The 13,597-nt window shown below is 49.8% G+C and overlaps 1 protein-coding gene across 1 annotated transcript in view; it reads right to left on the reverse strand.

Moving 5' to 3' along the window:
- Window positions 1-2,786: 2,786 nt before the first annotated feature.
- Window positions 2,787-13,597, reverse strand: part of SEC31B (SEC31 homolog B (S. cerevisiae)) — a 31,854-nt gene continuing 21,043 nt past the window's right edge. The window contains exons 18-26 of the mRNA XM_009322396.1: window positions 13,492-13,597; window positions 12,585-12,798; window positions 11,846-12,187; window positions 10,738-10,776; window positions 7,753-7,808; window positions 6,348-6,494; window positions 5,814-5,930; window positions 4,340-4,411; window positions 2,787-3,611 (exon numbers count right to left, since the gene is read on the reverse strand). The exon at window positions 13,492-13,597 is cut by the window's right edge and continues 105 nt beyond it. Coding sequence (XP_009320671.1) covers window positions 3,432-3,611; window positions 4,340-4,411; window positions 5,814-5,930; window positions 6,348-6,494; window positions 7,753-7,808; window positions 10,738-10,776; window positions 11,846-12,187; window positions 12,585-12,798; window positions 13,492-13,597 — 1,273 coding nt within the window. The 3' untranslated portion in view covers window positions 2,787-3,431. The remainder of the gene's footprint in view (window positions 3,612-4,339; window positions 4,412-5,813; window positions 5,931-6,347; window positions 6,495-7,752; window positions 7,809-10,737; window positions 10,777-11,845; window positions 12,188-12,584; window positions 12,799-13,491) is intronic.

The following is a 13,597-nucleotide window of genomic DNA, read 5'->3' on the forward strand; positions in this document are numbered from 1 at the left end:
CGCTGTCCGTAGACCAGAAACCGTTACCAGCCAGCAGAAAGAGTGCTATAAATGGAGGAGCGCTTTCCAGTGGGGCTTGCGAGGACACATACCACACCAGGGCCACAGAGACGGGGCTTCCGCCACAAGCCTCTCAAAGAGCCTCGAGTGATCACCTCACTTCCCCCTGCCTGGTTCCTCTACCAAGAGTTTTAGGGACGGTGCTCGCTGGGGTAAACCTGAAGCAAAACTGAGCAACAGTGGGACAAAGGGGCAAGCAGGAAGGACTCGCAGCAAAGGCAGGATAAATAGCCAGTCTCTGCATGAGTCCGTGGGTAGCGGGAGCTGTGCGTGCCGGAGGGAACTAAAGCCAAATGCATCTGAGGAATACATGAAAAATCCGTGCTTATTTCTCAGTGGTATAAGTGGCCTGAGTTAAAGAAAGAGAGGGGCTGGACTGCACAGGGTGCTATAACTGGATCCAGAAAGGCAGAATCTAAGAAATACCAGGCTTGTTAAATGATCTTAGAAAGCTAGGACTTTCCTTATATACTTGTTAAGCAAATGTATGCCTCCGGGGCTACCTGCTTGCTCGTACAGCATGAGAAGGGGTCATAACACAAGTGCTGACTTTGAAAACCAGCTTGCATCTCCCTGATGGGGGACAGCTGGGAGGCCAGACTGGTTGCTAACTGCTCCCAGACCAGGCTGCAAAAGCTCTGCAAGACTCCCTTAAACTTGGTGTTTGCCTCTGCCAGCAGCAGAACTAACAAGGGCTGGTTTTGCCTGAACGCGTGTGCTGTGTCCGTAACACCCCAGAACTCTCATAAACCCTGGTCCCTTCCCAGCAACAGCCCTTCAGGTCTTCCCCATCCAAACAATCTTTCTCAGCCTTTACTTCCTCCCAAGTCCTCCAACCACAAGCCAGGTAATACAGTCCTGCATATTTCAGAGTTTCATGTGTGTTGACTGCCTGGCCTGTACACGTATACTAGCTAGCCAGCTGACAGCAAAAGGAAAACAGAAATTTTTTGAGATCACATCAGTCTTTTTGCAGAAGCTAGTTTGGTTCCCCCTCAACTTTATCTCAGTACAGATGTTTCACTTCACTCTTACCTCCTTAAAAGCTTAAATGAAATCAGCCAACAGATTCAGAAGTTATTAACTAATGGTAAGAACCGACAGTTCAATGGTATAAATCTGATTTCCACACAGCTCAGATCCTCATCCTAGTTTAAGTGGCATGGCTTCACTGGTATAACACTGATTTCCAACAGGAGAGGATCTCATCAAGGGCTCTGTGTTTACTTACTGACATACTTCCAACTGCTGATGTCAAGTGTAAAATCCCCAACACTGCTGTGATTCCCCAAGAGAACCTCAGCCATCCCAAGGACCTTCTTGTGTCTGATGCAGATGAACAGTCACAACTGAGGCGGGTGATCTGGAGAAGATCAGTTCTCTGACCCTGCAGCCTTAGGGAGTGGGTAAGGCCTGAGATCTCACCACACCTGGATGGTTGCTGCCCACACCAGCAGAGCCCAGGATCTGGTTTGCCCCACACCGTTTTTGATTGCCCCCCTCACCAAAGCTGAGAACTCCGCTCTCAGTGGGTGGCCCTGCAGACTGAGGGAAGTTCCCTGTAGCCAGAGGTGACAAGCCTATGAAAAAAAGCTAGCAGCATCACAAAACACAGCTTTTATTTCACTGTTCTGTAATCTCTCAGTGCATCAAACCGCAGCAATAGAAACAACACAGCAGCAACAAGGAGGCACTTTGACCTGGAAAGGAGAGAATGAGACATGTCCTCTCCCTCCCTTCTTTGATTCTCCTCCCTCCTAAGTCTCATGGTAGAGCAGGCTGATTTGTGTAAGTTACTGAACCACAGGCCCACGATGGCATTATCACTCAAGCAGCAAGCGGATGAAGCAGGGCTGGCTGCAGCCAAACGTTGGGAAGAAGCCTTGCTCCCAGCTAGGGCCCAATGGTTACGCTGCCTGGTTGGCATGAAAGAGGTTGAGAGAGAGGAAGGCAAGGAGGGAGGAAGGGAGGGAAAGACACACACACACCACACACACAGATATGCCCTAAAATCCCATCTGCCATCCCAGACTTCTTCCCCCAGGACAGATATGTTTCATTCATCTATTTTACCGCAGAGGAAATGCCACAGTGATGAAAAGCCTCAGCACAGCCATATTTCGAGACCTGACAGCATCACCTCCTGCAGCATATTCCTACCACCATAGTGGTAGGAATCACCACCTTTGCACGTATCAGTTACTGTAGGCAGAATGAATGCCTAGAATTGCACCACGCTTGGAGCAATGAGCTGTCTCCCCCTGCTCAAGTCTGGGGTGGTCAGAGTAGCTTGAGGGGATTCTTTATGGGACCTGAACAATCCCTGCTGCTTTTAAAGCCCCTAGACTGTCTGAAAAGCCCGATGTAGGAAGCCTTTAGATAACACCAGTGGGCAAAAGGCCAACTGTGCTAACATAAAGGAAGTGAAAAACGCCAGGAGCCAGAGAGAGTGGCTTTTAGCCCAAAACCAGGATGCGACCGGCTCTGGGGAGGAGCGCACAGAGCAGTCCAACCTGCTAGCGTTTCTGAATGGGAGACTCCCAGGAGTTGGAAGGAGGAATCAGCCCTGGGCCTGAAACATAAAGGGCTCAAGCCCGCAGCTTATGGGGGAACAGCTATAAAGGAGGGGGGATAGAGGGTAAACAGGAGACTTGACTATGAAAGTCTCCTGGGGTGGAGCACAGCTCCCGCTACCCATGGACTCATGGACCCTCCTCTCCAGAGGGCTGGGTGAAGAAGAGAGAGAGAACCAAAGCTAGCCCAGAGCAGGCTGGTAGTTAGCCCTAGTTGTAGCAGGATATGGGTGCAGGGGGGTGAGAGTGTGAGTCAAGGATGAGAATGAAGAGAAAGGAGGAGCCAGAGGAGAGATCCTCACTGCAGCCCAACAGAGCAGGGACACCCCAGCTTAGGTCCCAAGGGAGCCCAGCTATCACTCAGGCAGTTTACACCGCAGCAGGGAAGAGCGAGGCTCTTCTGTCTGGTGGCGCTGCAGGTGCCAGCCCTGTTTGTGTCCTAAAAAAAATAAAGCAACATCAGCCTGGGAGGGAAGGAGTTTCCCCTTTGTGCCAGGGATACAGGGAAGAGGGAGGATCTCTGTGCAACCTGGACAGCCTGAAATTGCGATCCCTGGGCTGGGAAGCGGCCTCAGAGTAGTAAGAAAGAAGAGAGAGAAAGAACAACCTCCAGAGCCCCAGACACCAGTGGGCTGTCTGGAGAGTGGATGGGGCCAGGCGTGCTGGCCCAGCACAGTTCCAGGCACTGGCACAGACTTATTTCTCCGGAGTCAGAAGGAGAGTCCACAACCTGCAGTACATCAACAGGCGAGGGAGTCCACCAGCTCTCAGTGTGCGCTGTTCCAGCTGCTCCACACTTTACACATTCAGCTTGCCAGCAATGGTCATGAGGACTTTCAGGATGGGCATGAAACCAGACACCTCACTGAAACTGCTGCTGCTCACCACTTGGGTGTGAACCAGGAGACCCTGCTGATAGTTCCTAGCCTCAATGCAGCGGGCAATTTCATGGAGACCCATGAGGATGGTTGGAGAGAGCTGTGGGGAGGGAACAGAAATGAGTCAGCATGCTCAGCACTGTAACACAGGCCCCCCTCCCTCCACACCCTTCCCTCCTGTTCTCCACCTCATCCTCACCAAACAGCACCTACACAGTCAAGCACTGGCAGGAAGGATAGCCTGCTTCCTCCCTCAGTTTCTCAGCCTACAACAAACATTAATTTAATACCCAAGCTGGGTTACAGTGAATGCAGGTCCTAAGTAATGATGTTTTAGCATTAACTGAATATCTAATGTATCTGAGGAGGTCAAAGGTCCATCTAGCATAGAATCCCGTCTCTGTTCAGGCCTAATATGGACACTCAGGGAAAGGGTGTATGTTAAAAGGATTCTTCCCTTGATAGCTATCCCTCCAGCAATTTGCATCAGCAGCTTCAGAGTTTTCTAAGCCAGAGGTTACACTAGGTTCACGCTTAACAACTACCCCCAATTGCCCCTTCCCATCTGGAACCTGCCTATATGCCAGTATACTTCCTGGGGGTAAAAGCACCCTGCAAATACCTCCCCAGCTTCTCCTTACACTATGTCTGGGCCAAGGTTAAGGAAGAAGAGATAAGGCTGGCTGGATTCAAGGTGCGTTATAAAGCCTGGCAATCCCCTAGCTTTCTCAAGAGGATGTGCGCTGGTAACACTGGGACAGACACAACCAGTGCAAAGGTGGGATCAGGAACCCGGCTGGATCACAGGGGATGGTGGCATCTACTCACCGCCTGCTCGCGGAGCTTCTCATACAAACACTCCAGGCGCTGCAATGCATCCTCCAGCTTCCTTCGGGTTTTCTGAAGTGAAACAGGTATTGCTAGCTCTGCCAGAGCTTCAAAGCCACCCCTCCCGGAACCAAGTTGTTCTTGCTCAGTCCCTCCCCTCCTCTGTTCTTCCCACAGCACCTTACAATTCAGCTGCATCTCAGCCTCTGCCAGCCAGGGACTGTGATACAAGCCAGCCATGCCCTCACTGTGCACATACACATGCACACGTTCTCTCCCCAAGACAGGAAGCTGGATTTACCCCTTTTCCCATCTCCCAGCCTAAGCGTTCCTCCCTTCTGCCAGTGCTTGCAGACCACAGGACAGAATGACTACTTCCAAGGACTGAGAAACATCCACTAGTTGATCCACAGGGCATTCAGACAGCCTCACCCTGGCTGACCTAAGCAACAGCTTCTTCCTGGTCTCCTTGAGGAAAAGGGAATTATCCTTCCCACTCTAGGTAACCACCAAGGAAAGGGCCTGAGTACTGAAGCTCTGGTGGGACTGACCCCATTAACCCCACCTTGGATAATCCACTCACAGGTAAATTATACCGTGGGTAGAAATGCCTGGCTCTGGGCAACACTGGGACAGGCCTAGCAGCCTTAGGAGCTCAGGTGCATTGCACTGCTGTACCAACCCAGCTATTCAACCTCCATGTAAGCCGAGTGTTTAAGCCCAAACCAACAGGCCTTTCTGTCCATAGAGGGAACCTTTAGGTTATCTCCCAGAAATTGCTACATTGCACTGTCAGAAAGCACAGAGCAAACATGCCGAAGCTGCTGCTACACACAAATTGTCTGACTCTGGGATAGCAGTTTGGGCTCAGCGCTCATCCCAACACCCACTAAGCAGAGGTATTCCGGAAGGCTTCATGGTGCCCCCAAGCTCTGGGAAGAATAACATGATGCTACAAACGCTGCTTTTCTGCTTCTAGACAGCCTGGCCTGATACATTCACACAATGTGACAGGTAGGCCAACAGTCTTCCAGGAACCAGGGTGGAGAAATTACAGTGACTTGGACACAAAGATTGTCTGGCTTCCTCTTCCAGCCAGGATCTCTCAGCCTTTCCCTCTAAGCTCTGAGGATAGCTGGTAATACCAGCTCTGCAGGAACTATCTCCAGACCAAGTCAGTGAAAAAGGAAGCTGAATTAGCTGGGTCGTTTCTTCTACTTTCCTCAGAGAAAAGAGCCAGGGGGACAGAACCATTGTTCCAGAGGGGCAATGAGAAGCAGTGGATAAATGCTAGAGAATGCATCTCAGTTCCCAAGAGATGGACAAGCCTACAGCCTAAAGGAAGGAGGCAGATGGAGATTAACTTGGTTATAGGGACAAGACTCTTCCTCTCTTTTCCCAACCAAAAGAAGGAAGCAGCAGTCAAACATCTACGAGGGCAAAAAAGCCAAAGATCAGAGAAGGGAGGACTTACTGGATCAGTGGCGACAGCAGAGCAGCGTTGCACCAACCCTTCAAATGTGGTCTTCAGAGCCTGGTGCTCAGGGGGCACCTCCTTCCTCTCAACCTTCTCCACAGGTAGCTGGTGATACTGACAGAGAGAGAAGCAGCTGAATAAATGCAACAGAAGCATGAAAGGCTGGACCACATAGAATCCCCTCCTGCAACTATGAACAGAAAGAATTTCACCCCTTTGCAAACCCAGAAAATACCTGAAAGCAGAGTTAGACTGTCATCTTCAGACTGTGGTATAGCTTCAGGCCTCTGTGGATTCCCAACTCCCAGCAGGCTGACAGCCTGCCTGGCCTCCCTCCCTCTCTCCCAGCCATACTCAGGTGTCATTTTCCACCCTGGCAATTCCTCTAACACTCAGGCAGAGATGTCTTACAAGGGCTAGGGAGCAACATAAACCCTGCAGCTGCCAAGTAATAAGAATCTCAAAAGCTGAGTTGTTTTTCTACTTGACAAGGAGCTGGTGGCTGGGAAATGCCCCACTTTCCCTGGGTACCTGCAGGCTGCCTTCCTTGGGTGCTCCTGGGGGTGACTGGCCAGATTCTTGCAACCTGGACAGCTGAGGATGGATCCCTTGGGGCTCAGCGGGCAAGCTCATTACTGGAGCTGTGATGGGGGCTGGAGGAGTAAATTTCTCAGGCAACTGTCAGCAAAAGGAAAGAAAAGAAAATTAAAAAAAAAAAAAAAAAAATCAAGAAAACCAAGTCCAAGGAAGGAGGGTTGGTTACACTCTCCGCAGTCAAATTCAACTTCCTTTCTAACTTGCAGAATGCCCAGTTCTCAAGACGATGTGTAACACAACCCTGTTCTTTCAGCCCCCTGACTCAGAGCGTGGGGCCCTTCCTCTTGCATCCTAGATGAACAGTCAAAGCGACAGCAAGAAAACTCCTCTGGAATTGTTCAATCAAACAGATCCGTTGCCCCTGAAAGCACTGGTCCTCAGAAAGCTGCCTTGGCTCTGCGACGGCACGAGTCCTGAATGTAGAGATTAGCAGCAGTAAAGTGTCCAACAGAGCAAGTGTTGGGGAAAATCCCACGACATGGGGGGAGAATCCTCTTGCAAACACTTCATCGTGCCCCTGCTAAGCCAGAGAGTCAGGATAGATTCGCTCCGACGGGGCTAGATCAAAAGGAGATGGCTTTAACAAGAGGCTAATCCTGTTGTAGTGAGCACAGCCTGAAGCAGGTTCCCAGCTATGCTGCCAGAAAAAGGGCGAGAAGTCTATTCCAAGCTAAAGAAGAGGAGCGGGGGGTGGGAATGGTGCCAAAGAAGCTTCTCATCACACCTGCCAGCAGGCAGCAGTGATAGAAATGGGGTACCGAGAGCATTTGTTGCAAAAGAGCTCAGCTCACAGGTCCTCCGGTGCAATCACTACAAGGCAGAGAGCAGCAGGGCCAACATGGCAGGCAGCTCACAGCTACGCCTGTCCCAAATTCTTTCAGCAGAAGTGTCTTACCAGTTGGTATCAGCGTCTGAGGAAAATCACTGTGGGTCTCACTGTGCTGAGGGGAAATGCTGCCCCCAACTGTCAGGTGTGAAGTGAGCATGATCTCCCCAGCCACTATCAAAAAAGGTATGTGGGCCAGGGGCTAAGATTAAACCTGTATTTCTAGCAACAAGTGACTATAGTCAGCCTGGGAAGTACTGACAGAGGATGCAGCATCACAGATGATAACCATGCTCCAAAACAGCCACCCTGGAAAACGGCATGCGAGTTTGGATGGCAAAGGGTCAAGATGCCTTAGACTCCTGTCCTAGCTATGCATGTAATGCAGAAATAGACAGACCAACATGGAATGAGACCTGCTGAGTGAGACAGGGAGCATTTATAGGAATGGATCTGTTGCATGGAGCTCCCTGGCTAAAAGACAACCAACACACATTGCAGCTGAAAGCTTACCTTTTTCTTTTGAAGGCCTCCTCTTACAGCAGAGGGATCAGTCCAAGATTCCTGACCTGCCAGGAGAGAGAACAAGACACAAATGTCAGACTTTGAGAAGGTGGCCACAGCAGCAATTCATGGTTGCTTGAATGGTTTGGAACTTCCCTCAGCGAAAGGGCCCATGGCTCCAATTCCCCCATCATTGCACCTTCAGACCATTTCAACTGAGGAATTTCAGGCCCAGCTCACAGGCCCAAGAACTGCTCTTGCTTCCCTTTCTCTTTCTTAATTACATTCTTAGCATCCGAGTATGTGCACAGGCTTCACGACGTTATGTCTGATCAGATTGAACTGGTGCACATCCACTCCCACACAGAAAGCTTTTTCGCAACTACCTGAAGCTTTCCACATTCTGCACAGGCTGTGGAAGTCAGCCTCAGAGTCAGGACTGAACCTTGGTGGGGACCTGCATGTGTGTGCCCATCAGGGTTCAGGGAGCTCCTGAGGTTCCCCAAACAGAGAATCTAGCACTGTGATACCACGGCAAGGGCTATGTTATGGGTGAGAGAGGGCTTCTCACCAACACTCGCAGGAGTGCCTCATGGTGGCAGTCCACAGCAATGCGGGTTGCTGTGATAAAGGAGGGAAAAGTTAGGGGTGGGTTGAAATTTTTCCCTTCCAAAATGATGTTCAGAACCAAAGCTTAGCAAAATTTGCTGGCTTTCCAACTAGAAGGGAATAGACTTAACCAGTAAATGCCTTGGGAGCAGAGGGGTGTCTCAGCAGACGCTTCTGTGGTACCTAGCCTCTAACCTCACTCCAGGTAATTAAAAATCCATCAGACAACATGACATCAAAAGACTTGTGATCACACTTCATTCTGCAAAGGTCAAATTCCAACTACCTTGTCTGCTGCTGTCCTGTAAGGGTACCTGCATCTCTAGACAAAACCCCAGTGCTTCTTTTGTCACCCCAGTATTAATAACCTCAAGCCCATGAGACAGGAATAATCTGTGAGAAAGTGGCATAATTCTAAGGGGCAATATCAGAATTGCTGGAGCTCAGTGCCACACTTAATGAGCCACTGATCCTGAACTGAGCTTTAAAAATCACAGGGGAAAGATGCAAAAGGTGCTTCATTACTTTAATTACCTTTATTATTAAAATTCTGGCAGCCTCTTTTTGCCCTCCCTTTTCCCATGATTTCAAGACTCACTCTCTGATGAGTTTGGATCAGCAGTTTAATTAAGTTGGCACTTACTTCTAGCTTGGGGATTCTGTGCCCTAGAACTCTGCTGGCCCCCACCGAGCCTGTGGACTAGCAGTCCTTGGCACTATTCCAACCCAGTGGCACTTTGAATCCTCACAGGAAACAGCTATTTAAATTATAGCCTTTAAGCCAGACACTTAATCATCAGACATGAGACAGCAGGACCCTGCTGCATTTTGCTGGGATGAAACTCTGACTATCTTGCCTATGCTACTTGTGAAACAGGATTTCTCACCAACCCTGAAAGGAGTGCCCCATGGCGGCAGTCTCCAGCAATGCCTGTCCTAGAAAAAACAAGACCATCACAGGCTGGAGTTAGGGATTATACTGGCCAGAAAGGAGATCAGCCAACATGTTGCTGTCGTTCACCCTGTCCCTAACGCTCCCCAGGAGGGTGCGATTTCTACAAGTGGAGATCTCTCTTCATTGCACTAGTGAGAATGTGTTCATGAGCTGTTCAGATCATGTTCAAGAATTTCCAAAGCAAGCAAGTTTGGCCAGTCAGATTGAGTGATCTTACAGTCCCTTTCCAGGCTAAAGAAAAGTACCCATCAAAACCAGAACAATAACAGCAGGCAAGAAAGCACTCTCAAGGAAGCCAGTTTGCACTACTGATCTGGGCTTGCATATGCTGCCATTAAAACTGGGCATAAATGCTGCCAGGAGAAGGGAAATTCCCAGCAGTGAATTCCCACAGGGCATCTTCAGCCTGAAGAAGTGATTGAAATCCTTGCCATGGAATCATCTTTCCTTTAACAGGGAAACACTGGGGTCTTTTGTTTCTCTGCCGAAGGGACAACTCCCTTTCTAGAGTCCCACTCCACACAGCAAGGCTTGCTTGGTTGTTTAAGCGGCTACTGAGTACTCAGATTTCCTAAATAAAGCTGAGACTCCCTAGATAATCTTTTGTGCCTGGCAGACGGTTTTTAGCGCAAGCAGCAGTCACTGTGCAGAGACAGCCCACTAAGTCATTGAGCCTCACCCCACTGCCAATGTAGACTGGAAGATACCTAGTCTCCATCATCAGTGAATCCCAAGGAGAGAAACCAGTACAAAGCATGAGTCAGAAAACCTCTACGGTCCAAATTCTCCTCAGCAGATGGACTGAGATTCAAAACCAAATCTTGCCCTGTAACTAAAAGCCAAAAGAGTTTTCCGGTTCCCCTTGAATAGAGCCCCCAAATTCTGCTTGGGAAGCTCTACGCCACCACTGCTCATGCTGGCATCCACCTCTTCCAAACCACCCGGGGAAAGCACAAGCAAAGCCATGCATAAGGCGCCATGCATAAGGCTGGGATTGTAACAGGGAGAAAACAAGAGATGAGTTACAACCACTGGCCTGTTCATTGCCTAGAGAACCAAGAAGGAAAAGGGGCTGCTTCCCTGTCCTGCTGCCCCAACAACTGCCTGAAGAGACACAGAGACTGGAATGCTCTAATTCCTCCAGGGCTGGAGGAAAGTAGAGAAGAAGCTGGAGCGCCCGCTTTCTGTACCCAAAATCATCAGTAAGAGCACAGTGCTTTCATTTCACTTCCAACATCCCCAGCTGTCATTTGCTAGTCCTCAGGACAAGTATGTCCACTACCCCAGCTGCATAGCTCCCCAGGCATGCAAGGAAACAACAAATAGCAACGAGCATGCACACACAGTAAAACGTGCGCACACACCCCACATTTCACTGGAAGCAGCAACATTGCCTCCCCCACAGGTCTGGAGGCTTCTCTGGGTACTACCTGCATGATCCACGTCGGGATCTAGCCAAGGGAAGAAACCTGAAAATCAAGGCAGGGTGGGAGAGTCATCATCACCAACAGCTTTTACTCAGTGAGTAATGTCCCTGGACTACTATCCCTGATAGCTTTTCAGAAGGAATTTGTCCAGCCTTAGCTTAGAGCCTTTCTGCGTAGTCCCCACAGGCTTCACACAATGGGATTTGCTATCCTTGGTTAAACACAGCTCAGCAAAGGATTCCAGGTAGAAGCAAACCTCAAAGCCTCAGTTCCTTCACTCTCAGAATACTTGTGGCTTGGAGAAGAACCGTGCAAAAACCTAAGGGTTGTCAGCCTTGTTGTTAGGGATCTCCACAGCCTGGCTAAACCTGTCCCGTGAGACAGCAAACAAAGAATTAACAAGCACCAGATGTGGTGATGTTGTGGGAAATAGAAAAAGGGAATGTCCATCCACTGGGAACGAGGTCCAACAACACTCTTTTTCTTCATCATGCTAGGAAGGACTTCACAGTACTTGCAGGCTGGGCTGGATTCAAACTACAGACCCAGAGGGGAAAGGCTCCAGGTCTAGAGCACTGCACAGAGGAATCCAGAAGGCAAGCACTTTATAGCAACAGGAAAAAACGGGGAGAACTAGAACACAGCAGACAGAGGAATTTTATCCTGAAGCTAAGCAAGGGGTATCCCACGGGCAGAGAAGCAGCACCCTGCTCTCCCAGCACTTCAAATGCACTTCTTGCGTAAGTTACACAAGCAAGGGTGAGATCAGCAAGCCTTCCAGCAGGCATTCCCTGGGACCACCGCCCGTTCAGTCAGAGCAGATGCCTCTGGAGTGGATGCCTACTCAGGGTGCACTGGGGACCTGAAGAGACAGCATCTTGTAACCACAACCTGGGGGACAAAGCAGCTGAACAGGTTGAATGAAACTGTCATCGTTGCTGTATTTCCCCACCACAGCAAGACTCAGCACAATGTGCCTGTAAGGTTAGCCTCAGCACCACATCCAGCCTTTATGGTGACAGACCAGAACTCAGAAGGTCCATGTCCATTATGTACTGCAAACCCCGTCCAGGAGTGTCCTGGACACACGAGTCACACAAGCAGTACTTACCTGTGGGAGGAGGAGGAATGCTGGCTGCTGGCAGGGGCTTAGTAGATGGAGCTCCAGGACCTCCCTGAGGGTAACCCATGTTCATGGGGCAGTTGAAAGGTGCTGAAGAGAAACCTAGAGGAGACTGGCTTGCCAAAGGGAGAGGACAAGCTGCAGGAAGCTGAGATGATGGGACTGAGGCTGGAGCGAAGAGGGCAGGTCGGGGTGGTGGAACACCAGGAGATGTCATGGGCATGGACTGTCCTGGCAGAGAAGGCTGGCTGGGGAAGGGAGCAGGACCAACAGGTCTAACTCCTGCTGGTCCAACTCCTGCTTGTCCAAATGGCTGAGACTGTGACACAGCTACAAATGAGAAAGAGAGTGTATCGGCATCACTTAGTTTCATGTGCAAACTACTCCTGATGCTCTCCTTCATGCTAGGAAGTCTGCCCTTCTCCAAGCCATACCCTAGAATATCCATGCCAGGTGTTATCCCCCATAACCCAGGCTACATCAGTCAAACTCTGCCACAAAGTTAGCTGTGGCTTCTCCACCCCTATATATGCTTAATATCAGTGAACATGCAGCAACAGCTGCTAGAACTAGATGTGTCAGAAGCACTGAAAAGCCTCTCAGACAGCTGACTTGTTCTTTGCAAGTACAATAGGCCTGTGAGGAAGAAAGTAGAGCAGCCATCCATGTTGAAGGCTTTAGTCTAAGAAAACCTGGAGAATGGACACGACTATCAGACAATGCTTACCTGGCCCTGAAACAGTTGCTGAAACCAAGCCCAAGTTGTACTGTGGGTATGGGGGCCCTCTGGAATAGACACTTGTTTGTGGGCCCGTGCTGGCCTGGGGAGAGGCAACGTGGTGAGGTGTCATAGACATCGCTGGCACTGGCTGAGGCATGAAGAGGGAAGGCACTGAAGACTGAGAAGGTGCTGAAGGGGCAAATGATGACTGATAGTTGGGCTGCAATTAAAAAACAAAGAACTTGCAAATGGCTGACACAGTCACGTGCATACACACACAAGCAGATGCACTTTCTATCCCTCTCACTTCTCAGGCAAGAGAAGATGCTGCTGCTGTCAGTGCCCTGGATGGATTGGATCAAAGGCCTTTCCCACCACATAACTTGCTCAACAAGCTGAGCACCACACTCTTCAGAGTACTCTCCGGCTCTCAGAAGAATTAGTCTTCAGGAGCCAGTTCCCATACAGTGACTGCCTGGAAGCACAACCAGAGGAAATAACGAAGGGACAATAATGAAGTAATACAAGCTGGAAGCAAAACTTCCTGAACAGTCTTCTTGTGCAAGAACTGAGATGAAGCCATACTACACTAATTTTACTGAGATATGAGGGTGAGATGGGCATAGGAGAGTGAACCACAGCCCCCTTTTCCCTCAGTATGTGAGACCTCAGTGGATCACTGCACTTGTAAGTCTCCTCCAGTGACTGCATGTGGGACAGGGCTTTGTGAAAAGATGCCAGACAGCCTACTTTTGGATTATCACAGAGCTTGTGTTTGCTCCAGTGAAGGACATCACTGATGAGTTCTGCATGCCTGCAATCTGCGTCATCTCATATTACTTCATGTGCCTTCCACAACCCAGTAGCCTTCCTCCCTCTCCCCAAGCCATGAACACCTGAGTTTAAGGCCTACCTTCTCTGGATGTCTGGGACCCGTTTTGTGGGCTGCTCCTTCAGGGGCAGAACCACCCTTGGCTTCTGGAGATGTGTGTTTAATGACACCTACATTGACACGAGTG

This window comes from Pygoscelis adeliae, unplaced genomic scaffold, assembly GCF_000699105.1.
Source record: "Pygoscelis adeliae isolate BGI_AS28 unplaced genomic scaffold, ASM69910v1 Scaffold244, whole genome shotgun sequence".
NCBI classification, from domain to species: Eukaryota; Metazoa; Chordata; class Aves; order Sphenisciformes; family Spheniscidae; genus Pygoscelis; species Pygoscelis adeliae.